The sequence below is a fragment of the Grammomys surdaster genome, unplaced genomic scaffold (assembly GCF_004785775.1).
Source record: "Grammomys surdaster isolate TR1022 unplaced genomic scaffold, NIH_TR_1.0 167, whole genome shotgun sequence".
Taxonomy (NCBI): Eukaryota; Metazoa; Chordata; class Mammalia; order Rodentia; family Muridae; genus Grammomys; species Grammomys surdaster.
In genome coordinates this window covers 7,731,059-7,752,518 of record NW_021604615.1, presented here as the reverse complement: position 1 = coordinate 7,752,518, position 21,460 = coordinate 7,731,059, and the positions used below count along the sequence as shown (strand labels likewise).

General features: G+C 47.5%; 1 protein-coding gene across 1 annotated transcript in view; it reads right to left on the bottom strand.

Moving 5' to 3' along the window:
• Positions 1-4,748: 4,748 nt before the first annotated feature.
• The window catches only part of F10 (coagulation factor X), a 17,197-nt gene continuing 485 nt past the window's right edge, over positions 4,749-21,460 (bottom strand). Inside the window, exons 2-8 of the mRNA XM_028766301.1 lie at positions 20,006-20,169; positions 15,371-15,395; positions 14,313-14,426; positions 12,153-12,284; positions 9,731-9,963; positions 7,214-7,331; positions 4,749-5,367 (exon numbers count right to left, since the gene is read on the bottom strand). Of these exons, the coding sequence (XP_028622134.1) occupies positions 4,778-5,367; positions 7,214-7,331; positions 9,731-9,963; positions 12,153-12,284; positions 14,313-14,426; positions 15,371-15,395; positions 20,006-20,169 (1,376 nt within the window). The 3' untranslated portion in view covers positions 4,749-4,777. The remainder of the gene's footprint in view (positions 5,368-7,213; positions 7,332-9,730; positions 9,964-12,152; positions 12,285-14,312; positions 14,427-15,370; positions 15,396-20,005; positions 20,170-21,460) is intronic.

The following is a 21,460-nucleotide window of genomic DNA, read 5'->3' as shown; positions in this document are numbered from 1 at the left end:
GAGAAGGGGCACGTAGACTTAACAGAGAAGGGAATTTTACAGTGCAAAGTTCCATGATGAAGATGGGTGGGTGAGAGGCACGTGGGAGGAAGCCAGCTGGTGTGTCTGAAGCCAGACTCACAGGAACACCAGAGTTTAGAGGGGATGAAAGTATGGTGAACAAATGGGTCCTTATATCACCATGGCTGGTGCCTGTATATTTGGTTGACTGAAGGACACTCACAGAGGCAAAATTCTAATGACACCTATAAACACAATTATTTATTGAGGTAGAAAGCGAAGGAGACAGAGAGGAGAGCAGCCTATCAATACATACACCGGGGAGTTGTTTTTAAAAAGTTGGATGAGAAACAAATTCAACTGTATCTTTAGTGAATGACCTAAGCTAGAAATTAATTTCCTAGGATCAAGCAGGTGACGTTCAGGCAGTCTGAAGGTCTCTGTGCTGCCTTCTAGGAAAGGCTGGAGAGAGAGATCTGTCTGTGGGGATCCGTCTCCATGTGGACATTCATTTACACACTGTTAAAAACTGATCTTAAAACCAAGAACAGCCGCTCGAGAAGAGGGATCCAAACCCTTCCCATCAGCACTCAGGCAACTCTGAGGAAGAAGAGATGGGAAATCTGTAAGAGCCCGAGGGGACACAAGACAACAAAGAAACTGGGTCTTCTCGATACAATGGGACAAACACACGTGTGAACTCAGAGACGAGGCAGCATGCACACCTCTAAACCAGATGGCTCCCAATGCTAGGTAGGGAGGTAGACACAAGCCCCACCAGGAACCCAGAAGTTATCTCCAGTTGGCAAGCACTCTCAAAGGAAAAATTAGTTTTCCCCAATTAGAGTCCCACTGGGAATGCAAACAACACTTAAAGGCAGGTTCCCATGCCCAGCAGAAGGCCAACACAAAACGAGCTCAATGATATTTTTCCAGGGCTTTTTCTTTTTTTTGATTTTTGATATTTTTTTTTTTGTCTCATAATGCTCCATCTGGGCATTTCTTTCTTACCTTACAGGTCTTTTGCTTACACATTATAGCTTCAGATTTTGTGTTTTTATGGCATCTCTGTGTGTGCCTCCCCATCTGAGTATGTTCTTGTGCTTTTTTTTTTGGCTTTTTAAATGTTCTTTTTAATCTTATTGTATATATGGGATTTGTTAGAGTAGTTTACAGATTGTGGTCCTTCTAGTCTGATAATGGTTGTCTTTAGTTCAGTACCCAGGACCCAGTAGTCGTTCAGTATACAAGGCTGGATGTCTCAGCTGCTGTCCAATATACACCAGAATCCTGAAGAAGTAGGAATTCCAGTGGAGGGATTGACTTGCCAGCCAGAGTGAGGGCAAGCAGCACAGCGAGCAAACTTCTGTCATCCTTGTCCTTTATATAGGCTGCCAGCAGAACGTCTGGCCTGGATTAAAAGTGGGTCTTCCCACCTCAGACGATCCAGATTAAAAGTGGGTCTTCCCACCTCAGATGATCCAGATTAAAAGTGGGTCTTCTCACCTCAGAAGATCCAGATTAAAAGTGGGTCTTCCCACCTCAAATGATTCAATCAAGAAAAAAAAAAGTCCCTGACAGGTGTGCCCAGCCAATTAGGTCTCAGTTTATTTCAGACAGAGTCGCTGATGCCAAGAAGAACCATCACAGACCCTAAACTCTCAGACTCAGTGTCTCTGGCCTCAGCCATTTCTGACAGTTATGCGCTAATGTCCCCTGGATCATTTTTTTATTTTTCTGAAGGATTTTATCATTTGTCTTCCCCTGCCACCTAGGACCACTTTAAGTGACTTCTTTGGATGAAATTGAGACTGCTCACCCATTCTCTAGGCACAGGCTGATCGGAGGACTGATAGGAAGCACGTCTATAGCTTCCCCAAACCATCCAAGATATAAAAACACTGAAGACATCTGGGGCTCACATTCCTCAGCAGTGGGAGGGGCGTGGCCTCTGTGAAAGCCACCCTCCAGGAGCAAAGTCTTTTCTCCTTCAGTCATTTGATAGTGAAAGGCCAAATCTTTTAAGTTCAGACTCCATTTTAGAAAACCTGACCTAGATTTGAACTCAGGTAAACTAACAGACTGATACCTAACATTAGTTTCCAAGTTGCCCCCCATCCAACAAAAACAGCCTACCTCTAGTCTCTAGGCTAATTCCCAACAAGACCAGTGTCTCCAGGTTATTCCCCCTACAAACCTGTACCCCCACGTTACACACCCACCTTCTGCCTAGCCACCACCAATGCAGAGGGGAGCAGGATTAAGTTCACAATATGACTCCCAGCACCAGCCAATTATGTCAAAGGCCATAGTAACTTTTCAATTAGATGCTTGCACACTCAACCCCTCCCCCACTTGCTCCTTACTATAAAGCCTTGCCCCGATAGATATTCGGGGCTCCCTCCCCCGACCCAAACCATCCTGTGTGACAACAGTGTGAGGGGGTGGCCTGAGCTAGCTCTAATAGAATAAAGACCCTGTTGTGAGTTGCATCAGATTGGCTCCTGTCTGTTTTGGGGGTTGAACCCTTCCCTGGCACTGCATTAGGTCTGACTTCTGGATTCCAAAGTGTTCTTAGGAGCAGAGCCAAGTGAGGATTTTACTCTTTTCTGTGTCAGTTTAGAAACCACCACTATCTGCCCTGGCAGTCTGTGCTCTCGTTACTAACACACCTAGGGAGCCTGGTCCCCATCATCAGCACCCCAGAGCCTGCACCCACATTGCCAGCACCACAGAGATCCTGGGTTCCAACTGCCAGAGCTACAGGGGGAGATGCCTCATTCAATCCAGGATTCACCTTCCCAGCCCTGACACTCAGTATCTGGGTGACAGATTTTCTGCTTGTTTTGAAATTATTGATTTTTTTTCTTAATGTTTATTGTGGTAAAATATGTATAACATGAAAGTGTTTCTGAGTAAATTGACTTTTTAAATATTGTCTTTTAAAATAATTTACTTATTTTTTATTATTATGTGAATTAGTGTTTTCCTGCATGTGTGTCTGAGTAAAGGTACTGGATCCTCTGGTGCTGGAGTTACAGACAACTGTGTGCTGCCCTGTGGGTGCTGGGAACCCAGGTCCTCTGGGAGAACAGTTGCTGCTCTTTACCACTGAGCCATGCCTCCAGCCTGAAAACTCACATTTTAATGTCTGCCCAGGTTCCCCATGGACTGACCCCACACCCACACAGAATATTGTGCTTGCCTTTCTATTGATTCAGGGACATGTGTGGATGCTGACCTTGTCCTGGGGTTGTCAGAGCCCAGGGAGTTCTTGTTCTTAAGGACAGCCACAAAGTCCATCCCCAGAGGCAAGTCCCCCCACTGCTGACCTACAGGCAGGGCCAGTGGACCACGCTACAGAGAAGGAGTTCTCCACTGTCCACATCATTGTCCCAGCTGCAGCTGCTGAGGTCTGCTCCGCTCTCAGACCCCAGCCTTACTCTTGGCTACTATGGTTCTAGGAAATCAAGTGTTGTTTTTGTTGACTTTTCCAAACGTTGCAAAATCTGTTTACAAAGGACTCGGTTCAGCTCTTGATTTGGGGGAAGTTTTGTACTGGAACCTTTAAACTTTGCTTAGGAAAGTTATGTAAAGTCCAAGCTATAGGTACTTCTGGAAAACAGTTACTCTATTTACTGAACGTAGGCTTGGTTTCCACAAACATTAACTCAGGGCTGGGATGCAATGGAAGTCTAGAGGGGAGAGACATGCCCTGAGCCCTGGCCAGCCACGTCATGCCACTCTTTGGACACATCCTTGAATGACATGGTAGTGTCTGGAAGAGTTTCAGAAACTTCTGGGTTAGGCTTACTCCAGAGACTTAGAATTCAATGTCTGGAGAAAGGCCACGACTTAGATTTTGCAAAGACCCCACTGAGGTCTCCTAATCAAAGCCAGAGCTAAGACCCATTTGATGGTATGGGGTAGGGTCTCTATTAGCAACTGGTGAGTTGACAACATGCTCAGGAAGAAGGGTCTGTGCACATTCAATACCCAGTTTAGCTCAGGGGAACTCCATGCACACTCACCAGGCAGCCCATCTGGGAAGACTCTTGTGCACTCTTACTACACAGCCCAGCCCGGGGAGACAGCATGCACACGCAGCATTCAGTTCAGCACAACGTCTATGCACACTCAGTGGACGGCACAGTATGGGGAGCATTTGTACACACTTAAAGGCAACCCAGCATGGGACTGTGGCTGGCTTGGATCTGGGTGAAGAGTCCCTTTATTTAGACAGAGACCTTAGCCTTTCTTCCCAGGATCCTTTACTTTCAGTGGATGTCATGGAATTAGCAATTCCATGTTGCCTAGTTCCCAGAGGAGACTGAGGGTTCTCTGGCCAAGCTAAGGAGTATCAGAGTCTGGGCCTCTCAACCTAAAACACCTGGTGAGGGGCAGAAGTCCCTGTGTGTGTGTGTGTGTGTGTGTGTGCGCACGCACGCAGTTAAGCACAGTCAGTTGAGACAGTCAGTCTGACCACTCAAAATCAGAATCAGATGCTGTGATTATGGGCAGAGATATCTCCATCCAAGTGTGAGCAGACACCTAACCCCTAGAACCAGCGACTCTCTGAGTGTCTTCTTGTCTGGTTCAGGAAGAGAGACCTTTGCTCACCTGCAGCCTGTCTCTTTTACCATGAAGTCAAGGGAAGTAAGACTGAGGCAAAAGACTCCACCACTGCAGGTGGACAGCCACCCAAGCCACATTCCTGCTCGGGTGGCAACATTAAACAACACCAGACGTGACCCAACAGGTCCAGAGAAGGACTTCTTTAATTGGGCAGAGTTGCTAACCTTGGCCTGTCAGTTGTGGGGCCCTTCCTGGCTCTCATGGACTTTTCAATCCACTTGAGGAAGGCTGTGACCTTCGTATAGATGCCGTATTTTCCCTTCCTCGCACACCCCTCTCCCCAGCTGACGATGCCGGTCACAAAGTAGGTGTTTTTGAACCGTGTGACATGGGGGCCACCGCTGTCCCCCTGGCAGGCATCCTCTAGCTTGGCCTCATAGCCTGCACAGAACATATTCTGCGTGATGCTGAAGCTGGTGGAGTGCTTGCAGGTGTTGCGATCCACGTAGGGCACCTCCAGCATCTTCAGGATGTTCGACTGCCGGCCCTTCTCGTGTGTGCGTCCAAACCCGCTCACGATGCCCGTCTTCTGTGTCATCAGTGTGGACTCGGCCCAGTCTTTCTGAGGAAGGCAGGCAGGGGCCACGTTCATGCGGAACGTGATGGGGGTCTTCAGCCTCAGCACGGCGATGTCGAAGTCGTAGGTGTCCCTCTCAAACCTGTTGTGTTTAATAATCATGTCCACCTCGTGCACCATCTCGTTGCCTTCCTCCTTCTCTGTGTTCCGATCCCCTGAGGCCGGAGAAAGAGAGAGAGGATGGTGCTGAGTGCCCGGAGGGCCACTTGTTTGAAATCTGCTGCGATAAAGAGGCACACCTTGAGTCCCATCAGAGAAGAAGTAGAGGCAAGTGGATCTATGAGTTTAAGGCCAGCGTCATCTATCTATATGGTAAGTCCCAGGGCACCCACACTACATAAACCAGATCCTGTCTCAACAGGAAAGCAAGCAAGAAAGGAAAGGAGGGAGGGAGGCGCTGTGTTGCCTGGTCTTATGTCAACTTGACACAAGCTAGTCATCTGAGAGGAAAGAACCTTGACTGAGAAAAATGTCCCTTTTAAGACAGATTGGGCTGTAGGCAAGCCTGAAGGCATTTCTTAATTAGTGATTGATGAGGGAAGGCCTAGCCCATTACGGATGGAGCCATTCTTGAGCTGGTGGTCCTGGTTTCTATAACAAAGCGGGCTGAGTAAGCCATGTTATGTAAGCCAGTAAGCAGCACCCTCCAGTGGGCTCTGCATCAGCTCCTGCCTCCAGGTTCCTCCCTGCTTGAGTTCCCGTCCTGACTTCCTTTGATGGTGACCTGTGATGTTGAAGTGTAAGCTGAACAAGTAAGTTTTTTTTTCCCTGATAGGAAACCAGACCCAAGCCAAGGAGGGTATGCTTGTATTCCTAGCAGTCAGAAGGATGAGTAAGGTCCTTTGTAAATTTAAGAACTGCCAGTTGTCTGTAAAATAACCCATCTCAAAAAATAAAAATAAAGGTACTTAAAAGATGCCCTGTCTTTCTTCAAGTTTACCTTCTCATTATATTTTTTTAAAAATCTTTTTAAAGTAAAGGTTTATTTTATTTTATGTGCCTGAGGGTTTGCCTGCACATGTATGTATGTGCACTCTGGGCTTGCCTAGTGCCCATGGAGGCCAGAAAAGGGCATCAGATTCCCTTGCATTTGAGTCACAGACAGTTGTGAGCCACCATATGGGTTCTAGGAACTGAACCGAGGTCCTTTGTAAGAGTAGTGGATACTGTCAACACTAAGACAGCTCCTGAGCAGATTTCTGTGTGCAGGCTTAGGGCTCCAGTTCTTTCCAATTCCCCATGCTTTAGCAGATGGTCCCTAAGTATTTCCTGGAAGCTGGGTCTGTGTATTTTCTCAGAGCCAAGGATCTTCTATTCCAGACCTGGGTGGTGCACCCATCCTCACAGGTGCCGGTACATTTGGACCCACCCAGTCTGAGTTAAGGTGAACTGAAAGAACAGTATTGCTGACTGTGGAAGGACAATGTGGTAACATCTCATTCACAACAGAAGTTTATTTATCCTCCTAGGAGGAATGGAAAGTCAAGGCCTTGGGTATACGGCTGGGGAGGAGAAACGCTGAGACACTCTCAACAGTCTATACTTAATACAGCTGTAGCAGAGAAATGTCAGACATTTTTCAAACTGCATTTGAGGCTTGTACTGGATTGTTACAGGACAGCTCCTGGGTCTTGTGGAAACATGGGAATACATGCAATGACTCACAGTGAAAGAGAGAGAGAGGAAGGCTGGGAAGGCTTCTGAGGAATGCATGCTAGAAGAAGCATCAAGAAAGACGCGCTAGAGACTCTGAAGAGAAGTCTCTTGGGGGAATGGCCTGGTCTGAGGAAGCTGTTAGATGCCTGCCCTCCGAATTCTCTGTCCCTCCCCCTCTGAGGTTCTGGACCTTCTTCCCATGAGATGAACTCTCGGTCTCCAAGCAGGACTTCTGCATCAGGCGAGTGTTGCTAACAGATCCCATGTGTCTAAAGATCCTGGGGAGAGCCTCAGTGTTTCTAGGGCTTGAGATGGTGGCACCCCCAGAGCCGGAATGTCACTTACCTACCCTCACCCTGAATCGCCTGAATTGATTGAGACAGTGGGCTGCGGTGAGGATGTAGAACTCATTCAAGATGGTGCCCCCACAGAACCCGTCATTGTCTTCATTAATGAGCAGAGCCTGTGACCAGAACAGAATGTCTGCAAACCGTCTATGGCCTGCGTGAAGCCATGCTGAGCTGACTAGGCCATCTGGGCTCTCCGGGGACTCTCAAGTAGTCTTTTCTAGGAGTCTTATGCCTATTTCTCTGACCACTGCTTTCTCCATCTGCTAGGTTACACAGAGACCCTGCCCTTCTGCCCGTCTGTTGCTCAGGGAGTGCATGGTACCTTTCTCTTAGTTCCAGATACTGGCAGAGGCCCCATGTAGTCCACCCCACTGCATGGCTCTGCCCTACCCCTGCTAGCTAGTCCTACAACTCCTGCCCCTGCATATCCTGTGGTATTCACTCAAGTGGCCAGACCTTCCTCCATGACACTCAGTCTATTCTCCAGTGGCCACCTTGTGCCTAACCCCTGGAAATATCCAGCCTCATTTCTTCCAGATAGGTTTGGTTTGCTTTAAAGGTTGACCAACAGATAGTTGCTGAGGGTCTGACCTAGACCAAAACCTACCCTGGAGGAATCTTTGCCTGTCTCCTTCTCACCCAGCTGACAAGGTCACTCTAACGGGCCTCCTCTTTTTTCTCTTCCCAGTCAATCCTAACCCTTTCTCCTGTTAAGCACAGAAGACATTCCTCTGTAGTAAGAACCTTTAGGTTTACATGGCTGTGACTCATGAGCTAGCCTAGCCAGCCTTGCTTAGAGAAACACCTTACTTCCCATGGTCCAAATCATGCAGCCTTCAGCCCTGCCTTCCTACTCGTGAAATGCCACTGTCTGGGATGATTTACGCAGGGTACATGTGGCTGCCACTGAGAAGTTATCCAAGGGAAGCAAGAATTGATGTCCAGGAGAAGAACCATACCTATCACAGAGCGCCGGCCTGCAGTGCCGGGCACTAAGTGTTGGCTGGGTTGCCTTTCTTTAGCAAATCCCCTACCCTATAGTGGGAGTTAGGGGCTGTACTCAGTCAATGGGCAGGATGCACATGACATCCACTTTTAATCCCAGGACTAGGGAGACAGAGGTTGGTAGATCTCTTGTGAGTTCAAGACCATCCAGGCCCACGCCCTGAGACCCTATCTCAAAAAAAAGGAGGGGGGCAGTCTGCACTGTTATGTCCAAAAGGAATTCTTGAGGTTACTCATTACCGAAAGAAGTCAGTGAGTTTTCTTTTATTGATTTTATTTTTCCTCTTGTTATATTAAAGATATTTTAAAATTATGTCTATGTGCATGCACAGGTAAGCGGAGATAACTGGGAAAGCCAAAGATGTCAGCTCCCCTGGAGCTGGAGTTACAGGAGATGGTGAGCTGCCTAATGTAAGTGCCAGGAATTTAACCCTGGTCCTCTGGAGAAGGCGTATACACTCTTAACCACTGAGCCATCTTTCTAGCCCCTACCTGCCTTTGATAACTACATAAACTCAAACCTTGCTTGAGTGACAAGGGAGAGGAAGCTAGCTAAGACCCAACAGCACATGCTTTTCTCTAAGGAGGAGGCAGTCTTGGCCCAGGAGCAGGTTTCTCTTACCCAGACTCCGTCAGGAGCCCTGGTGAGTATTCCTCAGGCTCCCTGACGATAAGAGATCTCATAGCCTACACATAGCGGCCACTGAGTGAGTTCTCAGTACCTGTGTCTGAAGAGAGTCGGCTGGAACTCCCGCCTCTGGTTAACAACACCTGCCCTGCACCCTGCAGGTGGAAGCTGTTTAGATGCTCTCTGGGATTTGCTGGTGGCTCTAGACCAGTGGGTCTCAACCTTCCTAATGTTGTGACCTTTTAATACAGCTCCCCGTGTTACGGTGCCCCCACAACCATAAAGTTAGTTTGTTATTACTTCATAACTGTGACTTTACTGCTGTTATGAATCATAAGGTAAATTTCTGATATGAAAGGTATCTGATATGTGACCCCTGAAGAGCTTGTGACCCACAGGTTGAGAACTGCTGCTTCTGGGAGAGGCATTTAGGTTTTGGACATTGCAAATCTCAAGGGCCAGCTGAGATGATGGAAGAGATTCAGGGTACTGGATCAGAAATCAAGCTGGGATCAGAAATAGTGGCTGAGCACTCTTCTACAGCGTCCAGGGCATGTTTACACTAGGGAGACTCAGGCTCACTGAGGGGCTTGGGCTTTCTTTCCTAAGTCTGGCAACCCTAGATCACGTCAATAACCAGAGTCGTTTAAAAATTTTTTTTGAATGTAAATAGATGTATCTTCCTTCAACATATTTTACTCCTGTTAGCATTTAGATGTTTTTAATCTAAACATTTTCTCAAACTAGAAATGAAAAATGGCCGCTGAAAAGGACCCTTGTGGGTCTGAGTTGCTGACCCAAAGAGGGTGGTCCCAATAGCCTTTGCAGACCTTGAAAGGGTTTTCCTACTTGCATCCAAGACTAGCTTAGGCCAGTTACCTGCCAGGGACATTCTCCATCCTTGCATTCCTGGCCGCCCACAATCCGAGTAACGTTACTGCTGTCCCCCTCAGACTCCGTCTCATTGAGGTTGAGTAGTTCAGAAGGACTCTCAGTAGGGTATGGGATATCCGTATCAAGCAGGTCTTCAGGGTCAGGCTCACTGGTGCTGGTGCTTATGGCCACAGACCTCTTCCTGCGTCCTGTAGTGACTTTTCCACAGGGGAAGGGATCTGAAAAAATAGGACCACAGTGGCCTCAGCAAAGCCAGAAGCTCCAGATAGGCCTCGTGAGGTTTCCTGGCTGGGGTGGGATGGTTAGGCCTACTAGGAGTCAAGTAAAACACAGCTTAAATAAATAAATAAATAAATAAATAAATAAATAAATAAATGCTAAAATAAATCCTTCATCCTTTAAATTTTGTCAGATCTTTTGTTGCAGTTCTGAAATTCTGACTACTACAAATATTTAGTACCAAGAGTGGGGTTGTTGCTATGGCTACGACTGGTCATGTGGTTCGAAAGGCTCGGACTAGTTTGTAGGGAGAATTTGAAAGCATTTAGAGATGTGAGCTAGAGTAAACTTAGAATTCTGTTGGCAGAGCTGAATGTGGTTCCAACGGGATCTTAGAAGCCCAGAATGTTGATAGAATTGTGAGTAGCAAATATTATGATCATGAACTTTTTCAGAAGCTCTGTTGGGAATCAGATTGAGGCCATTGGCTGTAAAGACCTTGTTCACATTTTGCCCATACTATAGAATCTATATTTTAAAGATGACAGGCAAATTAAATTGGCAGAAGAAATTTCTTGGCTGCCCAGCTTTTAGGCTGTGGCATGGTTGTTGCTGGCTGTTTTTAACCAAGTTTACAGTGAGAACCAGAAATAAAAAGCAGAGTTAGAAAACTTAAAAGCCTTTACCTTTTGCAAGAAAAGGAGCAGAATCCAACAGCAAGAAAAGGACCCTGTAGCCCGAGACAGGGCACAATGGCTATTCTGTTGCCAGCCATGGTTTGAAGTCAAGTAGTTACAATGTAGCCTTTGCTTGTGTTCCTAAGAGTTGTGATTGTGATGTTAGCTAGTGAGAAGAAACTGGTGACTCTTATCTTTGGTCTGAAATATGCAGTTATAAACTTTTGAAGTATACTAGGCAAGTTCTCTACTACTGAACACACCTCAGCCCTTTGTTATGTCTTCAGAAATTAAACTGTATTTTGAATCGATTTGTGATTATCCCTCCTGGAGTTAAAATAATTTGTACACATATCAAGAAATAGCTCCAGTTAAAATTTTCTTAACTTCTTTAAGCTTAAAAAATGTCAGTGAAAAAAAATTTTCCTATTGTTTGGTTGTTGAGAGATTTCATGTTATCCATCTGGATTCATCCTTGAAGGATGTATCCAGAGCCGCTCGTTTCTGACTACTTAGTTGCTGAGATAAATTGTCTTTAGTGAGCAGCAGATGAGAGGGGAAGAGAGAGAAACAGCTCAGCAGGCCGAGTCCTATGTCATCTCCTCTGTATGTTTGGTTGTCTGCGATCTCTGTGGGCCCAAGACTCTGCACTCCTGGGAGCTGCTGTGGTGGGAGTCAGGGACTATGTGTGAACCAAAAGGCTGGCTTTTCAGAGTTGCTATCTGTATTGCTCAGATGAACCCTTCTCTAGATCTTCATTGCTATGGCCCTTCATGTTTCTCAGCCCATCTGACACTCACTGCTCTCTAAGAGCCTTATTAATAGTGCCTCTGGTGCTCCTCAGACCTGGCACATCCCTCTCTCACCAGGTGATGAACCCAATCAACATGGAGCTGGAAAAATGTCACGGGTGCTAGGTCCCCTTCCTGCCTATGCCTCCTTCTCAACCCAAGAGGATCCTGCTCTCGTCCTGCCCCTGGGATATTGTGACAACTATGATTTCCAGGCCCTCAAGCCAGAGGAGCATGGGTACCCTGCACAGTAGTCACTGTTGGAGCTGTGGGTAGATCCAGTGTAGTGATGCCTGGGACCACCTCCTTTCAGCTGCTTTAGCAGGAACAGGACCACAGAGCCAGCCACTTCAGGTAAGGTCCTGAGGCTCAGCAGCTGCTTGCCCCTAGGTCTAACATACCTTCTCTCAAACCTAAAGCTTCCATGCTTGAACTGTAGGTCTGTCGACCCCTAATTCTCCATCTCCTGGCACTGTCAGCTGCAAGTCCCACCAGAACATGCCGCAACACTGCCTGCAGCAGTGGCACGTGGTCTCTGTGGCCTGATGACCCCCACACAGCAGTGAAACACTGTCTCCATGGCCTGATGACCCCCACACAGCAGTTGTACACTGTCTCCATGGACTGATAACCCCCACACAGCAGTTGTACACTGTCTTCATGGACTGATGACCCCCACACAGCAGTGGTACACTGTCTCCATGGATGAATGACTCCTACCTGTGGAGATGCAGGACTTGCCATCATTACCCAGGAAGTAACCGCTGGCACAGGAGCATACCACTGAGTTCTGCTCTTCCCTGCAGAACTGGTCGCAGTCTCCATTGTCTAGGCTGCAGAGTTTCCGAATAACTGCAAAGCAGAGGACAGATGAGTCCTTCTCATAGACATGTGACTAACTCAGACATGCCAGCTACATCTGCCTCATCTCAGCCACACCCAGGCTGGGGTGTGCAAAGGACCAGAGTCCCAAGGAATACACACATGGTAACATGACAGGCAGCCAACTGAGATGCCAGTCCCTTACAAGCCTCTTTCCCTGCCGCTGCCTCCCCAGACCATGGGAGGGGCATTTGACATACGCACAGGTTATGGAAGGAACATCTGGCATCCTCACAGGCCGTGGGAGGAACACTCGGCATTCCTGCAGGGCTCTCCACCTTTTGAAAAGCTTTGTGAGCGATGGCAGGAGTGTGCTCTATGGCTCTATGCTGAGGGCTCTGCACATCCTGCTTCTTTAGGGCGCTGCCCTTGGCATGAGGGGAGGGCTGCATCCTAGCCACAATTCTTTCTTCCCTCACCCAATAAAAACCAACAGTATGTGAGCCCTGTCACGATCCCTGCTGTGGGTATGTTGTGTCTTTAGTTCTGGGTTCCTGTGAGACCCGGAAGAAATAGTCCTTTATGGGAAATATGTGGCAGGAAGCCAGGAACCAGGTCCAGAGCATATGGAAGCAGGGGTGGTGGTGGAGTGGGGTTCCATTTAAGTCCCTCCGCTTTGTAGCCGTGATATTAAGTCATGGAAGTGAAGGCCTCAGGGTACATGAAATTGTGGCACAGCACTCTCTTGGTAACGTCTGACCTGCCCATTGTATCTCAAGGCTGACTGAGTCCTTATACCTCCATCCACAGCGTCTTGGACCAGAGGCACTCACCTGCTTGCAGCATAGGCTGAGCCAGCTCATGCTAATAACCATGTCTGTGGCTGTGATGGTTCGTATATGCTCAGCCCAGGGAGTGGCACTACTAGGTGTGGTCCTGTTTGAGTAGGTGTGGCCTTGTTGAAGTAGGCGTGTCACTGTGGGTGTGGGCTATAAGACCCTCATCCTAGCTGCCTGGAAGTCAATCTTCTGCTAGCAGCCTTCAGATGAAGATGTAGAACTCTCAGCTCCTCCTGCACCATACCCTGGATGCCGCCATGTTCCTACCTTGATGATAATGGACTGAACCTCTGAACCTGTAAGCCAGCCCCAATTAAATGTTGTCCTTTATAAGACTTGCCTTGGGCATGGTGTCTGTTCACAGCAATAAAACCCTTACTAAGACAGAAGTAATCTGCATTACAGCTCTCAGTGTAGGCTTGGGTGAAAAAAACACAATAATGGAGTAAATTAATGGAATTTTAGCTCCCCAGTTGTGCCCCTCACTAGACCTCTTGGTCTGTTATGTGCAGATGTCTGGGTTTTGTGGTGTGCAGATGTCTGCGGTTCTGGGGAATGGTTCACAGTCATAATCAGCAGCTTCACTGTGGCGAGTCCTGAGGGTACCCACATAAAGATCTCATTCTATAAGGGAAGTCACTTAACCCTGGACATGGGGACATACATGTGTTATCCCTGTAGTTGGGAGGCTGAGACAGGGGTTCAAATCTGGAGTGGGCTACACAGTAAGTTCTAGGCCCGCTTTGGACAGTGAGTGAGACCCCATGTCAAAAAAGCAATAAATAAAGAGGTAAAAGAAATGCAGTTCTTTCCTGTAAGGGAAGACTGGGTCTAACAGTAACCTAAGCTTCATTTAAAAAATCTAATCACCGTGGTAAAAATAGCTCCGTGACTTTCCCTGTAGAATCGGTTAAGCGCATCGCTTGTCTAAAACTGGACAATCTAGAACATTCCCCATTGGTGTTTGTGGCGACATATGGCCTGAGACCATTTGACCAGAGCAGAGTGAACAGTCTGCCACTGTACAGCGGTGCCCTCCAACAGCTCTGGCCCACAGAGCACTGTATCTCACACAGCACCCTGTTGAGCAGCTAGAGGACCGCTTGGGTGGTTCAGTGTGTCAGAGAACTACAAATGACCTAAGTTGCCTGTCAGGCATTTCAGCATCTTCCCTCTCCTTTCTCTATGATCCGGAGGTCCACCAAGCAGAGGGACTTACAGAGCTCACAGTTTTTGCCTTCGTATCCCTCCGCGCAGGTGCACGTGTAACCTCCGATGCCATCCCGACACTCGCCTTGATTCTGGCAAGGGCTGCTCTCACACTGGTCGCCGTCTGCAACGGGAGGATTTGGAAAGTAAGGTTGAGGCCTCGTCGCGCACGCCACCGACAGTGTGTGGCCTCGCCCCTGCACCCACTTTGCAGAGATCTCAAGCACACTTCTCCTTGAGAAGAATTCGTCATATCTAGATCTTGTTTACTTCCCGAGTGCATGTGTGACACCCCTGTCCATCATCATTGGCTGGGTCCCTGATTTCTGCTGGAATGTATTACAGTGTGTTTGTGGCCAGGACGAGGTGCTTTGCCTTCTCTGGAAAGGAGAAGGACAAGAGGCCACTTGTTTCTGGTGCTTGCTGATCAGAGGACATGGAGAACCTTTTCCCCAAGGCCTCTGGGTATGGAATGGAAATCCAAAGACGATCCAGCCCTCACATAGGCTCCACCTCTCCTGGTCAGTCACTTACCCAGGGGCAGGTCTAATTGCCATTTTGAAGTAACTTCCAGGTAGTTATAATCAGTACCATCTCTGATGCTATGAGCAGTAGCCAGGGTGACCACTGTTTAGAGTCCAGTATTCTGATCTTCACTGTTTGATCTAACTTGCTATACTTATTAAAAATATCATGGACATTGGTATCCTCAGATGAGGAAGAACTGACTTAAATCTGTATCTGGGCCAGACATGGTGGAAAAAAAATCTGTAGCCCCAGTTACTTCAGAGGCTGCGCTATGAGGCTGACTTGAGCCTGGGGGTTTGTGGCAACAGGACAAGATTCCATTTAAAAAGATGTGTATTTTAGTAAATAATAAAATGACTCATATAAAATTACTATGAGATACTTATTTATAGTATTACGGAAAGCCATAAGGGAAAACTGTAGATAAATAAGATTTGAACAGGGATATAAATTCAAAATGTTTTCAAAGACCAATCATTTTTCCTGATTTACATGTTAAGGACTCTCTCTCACTTAAGATTGAAACGGGAGACATCTCACCTTCATATTTGGTCCAGAATTCTTCCTAAAAGAAAAAAAGTATTTTAAAATGCATTAGAGAAAACAGACATTTCACACTGATGGTAAACTGCTCTGAAGAATGTTCCAGAACTTCTCCATCTGAAAGGGAGAGCTGCCAGTATACTTGATTCCTGAGAGGGCCTATCTCCCATCTGCTTCAACACGTGACTCTTGCTGAACATTGAAACAACATTTCAAGGTAACCAACAAGAAGTAGGCTGGACAAAGTGGATCCATTCATTATACACCACTGGAGTATGATATTCAGTTAAACGATCCCCATGCTCAAAAATTAAGAAAAAGACCCCTGGCTGCCAGGCATCAGTGGGAAAAGTGTGAATGGCTTGTTAGCTTTAAACAGGTCAAGGTCTACACTACCCTAACAGATGGTCACAGTACACTCAGCTAGTTTACAACCCCACTCCCCGTTCAGATCTAGCTGGGACCTCAGAATATGATCTTAACTAGAAATGGAACTTCGTGAATGTAACTTAGGATGAAGACCCAGGTGATGTCATCCAGAATTATCATATATTCTTAACCAATGAGAGCGTCCATTTCAAAGTAAGGAGAAGACACAGGAGCTTGACAGTGAAGGAAGGGTCATGGGAGACAGCAGATGTCTCAGTAATGTTGGACACCACAGCACAGCTTCTTCTGATACTTCAAAAGGTCCCAGCCTGGCTGGGTCCTGATTTTTGTCTTCACTGCCTGTGAAACTTCAAGTGAACAAATCCTTGTTACTTTGTTACTTTAAGCCATTCTGTTTATAGGACTCTGTTACGGTAGTCACCGCAGTGAGTGTGCTGTTACTAAACTATTTCAGTGTAGACTGGGAGATACAGCCTCCAGTAGAGCTCTTGTCTAGTTCATGGGAGGCCCTTCATTCAGTCTCTGGGGTGAAGGAGAAAAAGACAGAGATTTATAGAGATCTGTTTGGTGCAGAATATATTTCCAAAAATTAAACAGAAACTTTTACATGAAAGCACACACCTATGATCCCAGAACTTCAGAGTGGGGGCAGGAGGACAGAAGTTCAAAGGTTATTCCTCATCTTCATAGTGAGTTCAAGGCCAGCCTGGGCTACATGAATAGCCTGCTGAAGACACACTCTCGTCTTGTCTCTTTTTTTTTTTTTTGGTTTTTTGAGACAAGGTTTCTCTGTATAGCCCTGGCTGTCCTGGAACTCACTCTGTAGACCAGGCTGGCCTCGTACTCAGAAATCCGCCTGCCTCTGCCTCCCAAGTGCTGGGATTAAAGGCGTGGGCCACCAACGCCTGGCTCGTCTTGTCTCTTAATCCTTAGTCTTATGTGGTAGGTTAGGGACCTGACTTAGCAACCACACCTAGGAGATGAGTTCACCTGAAGACAACATGTTTTCCTTCCCATAATTCTTGCCCTCTTGGATACTCCCTCAGAGCTACCACAAGGGTTAGCTGTGTCTGCCCAGCTTTCTAAGTCTTGACATAACGAAGGCATAGCTATCTTTTTCTCTTTTTCTTCTTTTGGATGCTGGCCAGAGTCTAACTAGACTTTAATACTCCCCAACTAATGCAGCGGGCTTCCTGTTCTTTTAAAGCTCCCAGTCCACTGTGAGGCTGCCCACACACCACCTTGTCTCAAGCAGCATGGCTTCTGTTTCTTCTCTTCATTCTTCTCTTCCCACAATCCGGAAAACTTGCCTGCCTTGGGTCATCCTTTTAGACTCTAATATATTATCATTAGGACTAAGAGCCCCAAAGGGGCTCTGATTTCCCAGCTTTCATAGGATGGCTTTGCAGGGGGACTCCCCAAGATTCCCAGTAATGCTTCTTCCCTGGATTTTCATTTTTTAACTGGCGGAGAAACCCAGCTTGCACTGCAGCCCAAGATGGCATCGTTTAAGGGTTAAGGCTTTTATGTGGTGATTAGGTCCTGAGCGCTCTGCCACTTCTGGGACTGAAGCCTTGTGAAGCTTCGACACGCGTTCCTCCTTGTGCCTTTCCTCTGTCTTCCAAATGAGGAGTTAGCAACACGGAGCCCTCTGGAAGCAGACACAGAAACTTCAGGCATCGTGTCCTTGGACTTCTCACCCTCCGTAACTATGAGTAAAACCTTCATGCTGTTTGTAAATTACCTAGCCTAGGGTATTTTGTTAAAGCAGGGCAAAGAGATTGAGAGGAATCCCACTTATTGAGAACAGCAATTCTTTGTCTACTGAAAAGTTTTATATTCACATATATGTAGTTACTTTAAACAGATGATTAAAATAAAAATAGCTCCTGCATTAGATATAAACCATTGTTTTGGTAGCAAAGAATTAAAGGAATCTTTTCTTTCTTTCTTTCTTTTCTGAGATAAGCTCTTACTATATATACTTGACTGGCTTGGAACTAGTTATATAGACCAGGCCCTCAAGTTCACATTGGTCCCCCTGCCTCTGCTTCCTGAGTGCTGGGATAAAAGGCATACATCACCACAATGAGGAATAATAAGAATTCTTGATTCATTTTCTGTTTTCTGGCAGCTGAAATGAACTGTGGTCGCCCCAGTGGACAGCAACACAAGATTCTCTTGAATTCCGTGATCTGCTGAAGTGAGGCGGTGTCTGGTCACGTGACTTGAAGGTGGATTTCTCTCTAGACTGACTTGCGGTGGTGTGCTCTCCAGGATGCTCATCTGGTTCAGTTTTCCTCTCCTTTCGTCTTGTGTGGCATGGCCTCACCACAGTTAATGGCCTTGACTTGATTCTCAAAATGCTGTGAGAGCTCAATTTAAGTGCTACATGCTTCCGTCATGACCAATAGATCCAAGTACCCCATTAGAGTCTCCTTAGAGTGCTCCTCTGACTAGAAGACTCCTTGTCTGCGGGTGATACCAGAATGGGGGCTGGAGAAATCGTGCCCAGCCCTACTTCTCTGGCAAGTTCGCTGAGGAGCCTGGTGTGGTTGGAGGTGGAGGACTTTAAGAGCTTCCATCCCATAGATGGCATAAAGAATTGTACGGGTTTCTCCAGTCCCTGACAGGTTGGTTTCTATCAGCTTCACTTCCAAGACTTCCTCAACCTTCTCTACCAAGCCAATTCTCCCAGGATGTGGGATAAAGGGACAAATTCTGGAACTGGCATACAGGTTTTTAAGTCTAGTGAACGTCACTTGCCACAGCAAAGTTCCAGAACCATCCTCACATCTGAGTCCACATCTGGTTTGTCGTGTCTGGTGACGCAAGGCAGGGGCATTTTTAATGAGACAGGGGATGACTTTAGGGTGCACGGTGAGTTCCTTCCTGAGGATTAAGTCCAAATGGTTTCAACGGCATTGCACTGTAACGTCGTTGAAGGTAAAGCGAGGATGTAGAGCTTTGAGAGGCCAGAGGTGCCCGTGCAGCTTTGTGGAGGACGGCATTCGTCCTTCCCATGTTTCAGTGAGCCTCCTAAGGTCCTTTGTTGTCTGATGACCATGACTGAATCCTTTACCACACCTAGAGCCAGCTTTGCCTTGTAACATGGCCGCTCTTATGGTTTGAATACGAACTGTCCTTCTGAGGCTCATAACTGAACACCTGGTCCCTAGGTGGTGGCATTTTGACAAGTTCTGCAAACTTTAGGTGAGCTGACCTGGTGGGGGCTGTCCTTAGAATCTTGGCTCTAGCGCTCTCCTTTCTGCCTTGAGGAGAGGCATGCTCCCTCTGGCTGCTGCTAGAGTGTCCTGCATAAGCTTATGAAATGAAGAGATCATGGACAAGAAGAACCCTTTGATAGCGAGAGCTAAAACACTCTATGCCTTTTACTGTCCTCTCCGACATTTAGTCACAGCTATCTGAAAACTCTGATGCCAGCCCTCAGGGGTCACACTGGCCTAACCCGCCCTGGTGATCTTGGTCACATGATCCTGACTACAGGTGACTGAGTTCCTAAGTGGAGCCAGTGGGATGGCCGTGAAGTGGTGTAGGCCTGACTCTGTGGCCTTCGGTGGTGCCAGTGGACGTTGCAGCTTCCACTTGGGTCTGAGAACTGCCTGTTTCTCCATAAGCTCTCCCTTGGTTCCTTTTTTGGGGGAGGGGACTCTCTTCTCTTTAGCTCATTCTTATTTATTTAGGCTCAAATTTCTACTGGGCACCTGAAGGTCCTCTCCTTCCGGGGAGAAGGAGCAGGCTCACCCCTGCTGCTTCCGGGGGGCAGGGCCGATGGTGGTGCCATGGGCTTCCTGTCATATGTCTGCGTGCTCTACTTGCTCTTAGTCACAGAGCTCTTTACCCACTGGAGTGGGAGGGGAAGGCGACGCTGCGTGTTCACCTCCCACAGGTTAACATGGTCACACTTGTGATGTCCTATTATCCTTCTGTGATGTGCCATGTTCCCTTCCTCTCAGTTTTCCTACTCAGCAAGAGAGCATGAAAGATGTGAGGGACATCAAAATGGATGTTCCAGAGGCAACAGCTAGGGTACTGTGCCTGGTCGTCTCGTCCCTTGGTTGCTTTCCCTGACTACCCTTCACAGGCTTGTGGGTAAAGGTTCAACTTTGGGCCAGCCTGGAACACTGTAGCAGCCCAGAAACTGGGATAGTCCAGCCCCAGCTAATAAGGAACTGAGAGGACACAGCCCTGGCACACTCACATGGACCTGGCCTGACTCACCGTCTTCTCCTCGTTCCTGAAGATTTCACGGACCTCTTCACAAGAACAAATTTCTTCCATACACTCTCTTTCCAGATTTCCTTTCCTCATCTCCTCAAAAAAAAATGAGTTTGCCCTCCGAATCCTCGCCAGGACATTGTTGGCATGTTCCCGGTTAATAAACACTAGAAGACAGGGAAGGTGAAAGCCCTCTCACCCAGTCTTTACACAGGCTTCTCCCCTGTCTGGAATATCCTTCAATTTAATCTCCACTAAATTTAATGACCACATGGCCTGGGAGCTGGAGGAGAAAGGGAGAGCCACCATGGTTGCCACAGTGGGAGCTACTCCACCCTGTCACGTCCTCTGCCACGACAGACTAAACCCGCTGAAGTCACGAATCCTTAAGTTGTCTGTGCCAGGGATGCAAGGGTGGAGCATGGTGTGCCTGCCCATTGTAACTCCATGACACAACCCTTCAGGAGGCCCACCATCCTCACCACCTTCATGACCGATCCCCACCACCCCACCTTGTCCCGTTTCTAGTCACAGGACCAGCAGCTGTCTGATGTCATGTATCTCCTGGTCTTCCGCTTTCGTCTCAGTGGGAATGTGGTCCTACAAACACATTTAACCTGTCTGCATATGGCTATTCCTCGGCCTAGAAAGAGCAGGTGCTTAAAAGTCCCGGCCCAGTGAATGAAGGTGACTAGCCTGGCCACCAGATCTTGCTCTTTTGACCAGTTTCAGTCTCCATGAGTGGCTGTGCTGGGATGCTATGCTCAGTCACACAGACCTACCCTGTCACTGGCAGCCATAGGCTCTGATTTGAGTAAAATCAAGATTTTGGCAGCCCGGAACTAAAGCAGGGTAACATGGTGAAAACTGTCCACGGAACCCACCAAGGAATCCAACTGTCCTGACACAAGGTGCTCTGCTGCTCACTGTTGGCTATGTGTTTTGTTACTGGTGGCCTTTGATTGTCCAGTTCCTACATGTTGCTGCCCTCAAACATGTAGCTGTCTCTGTGGGGCTGACCTTGTCAGTGAGTGGCTTGCTGGCATCGACCCATCGATTGCGTGTTAGCAGGTTTTCCAGCGATGTTTTCCTCATTAAGGCCGCAGTGCATGGGAGATGCCTTGTGTTGCTGAGGCTTCTCCTTGTACTAGAGCAAGGCTGGCTCTGCATGAGCTGAGCCTGCTCTGGGTTAACTAAAATAAGTCCTTTTTTGGGGGAGCAGGCCTGGGATCTGCTCAATGCCTGTTTGTACAGCCTTTGCTTTGTGAAGTCTCTGTGTTTGTACAGCCTTTGCTTTGTGAAGTCTCTGGACCAACCAAGCTTCCTCAGCTTGGGGCCCTGCCTCCTGTTTCTTCCATGGTTGGGGTGGCTTTGTCTCAGTGTCACTTTCTCTGCCCTCCCCTCTCTCCTTCTCTCTCTCTCTCTCTCTCTCTCTCTCTCTCTCTCTCTCTCTCTCTC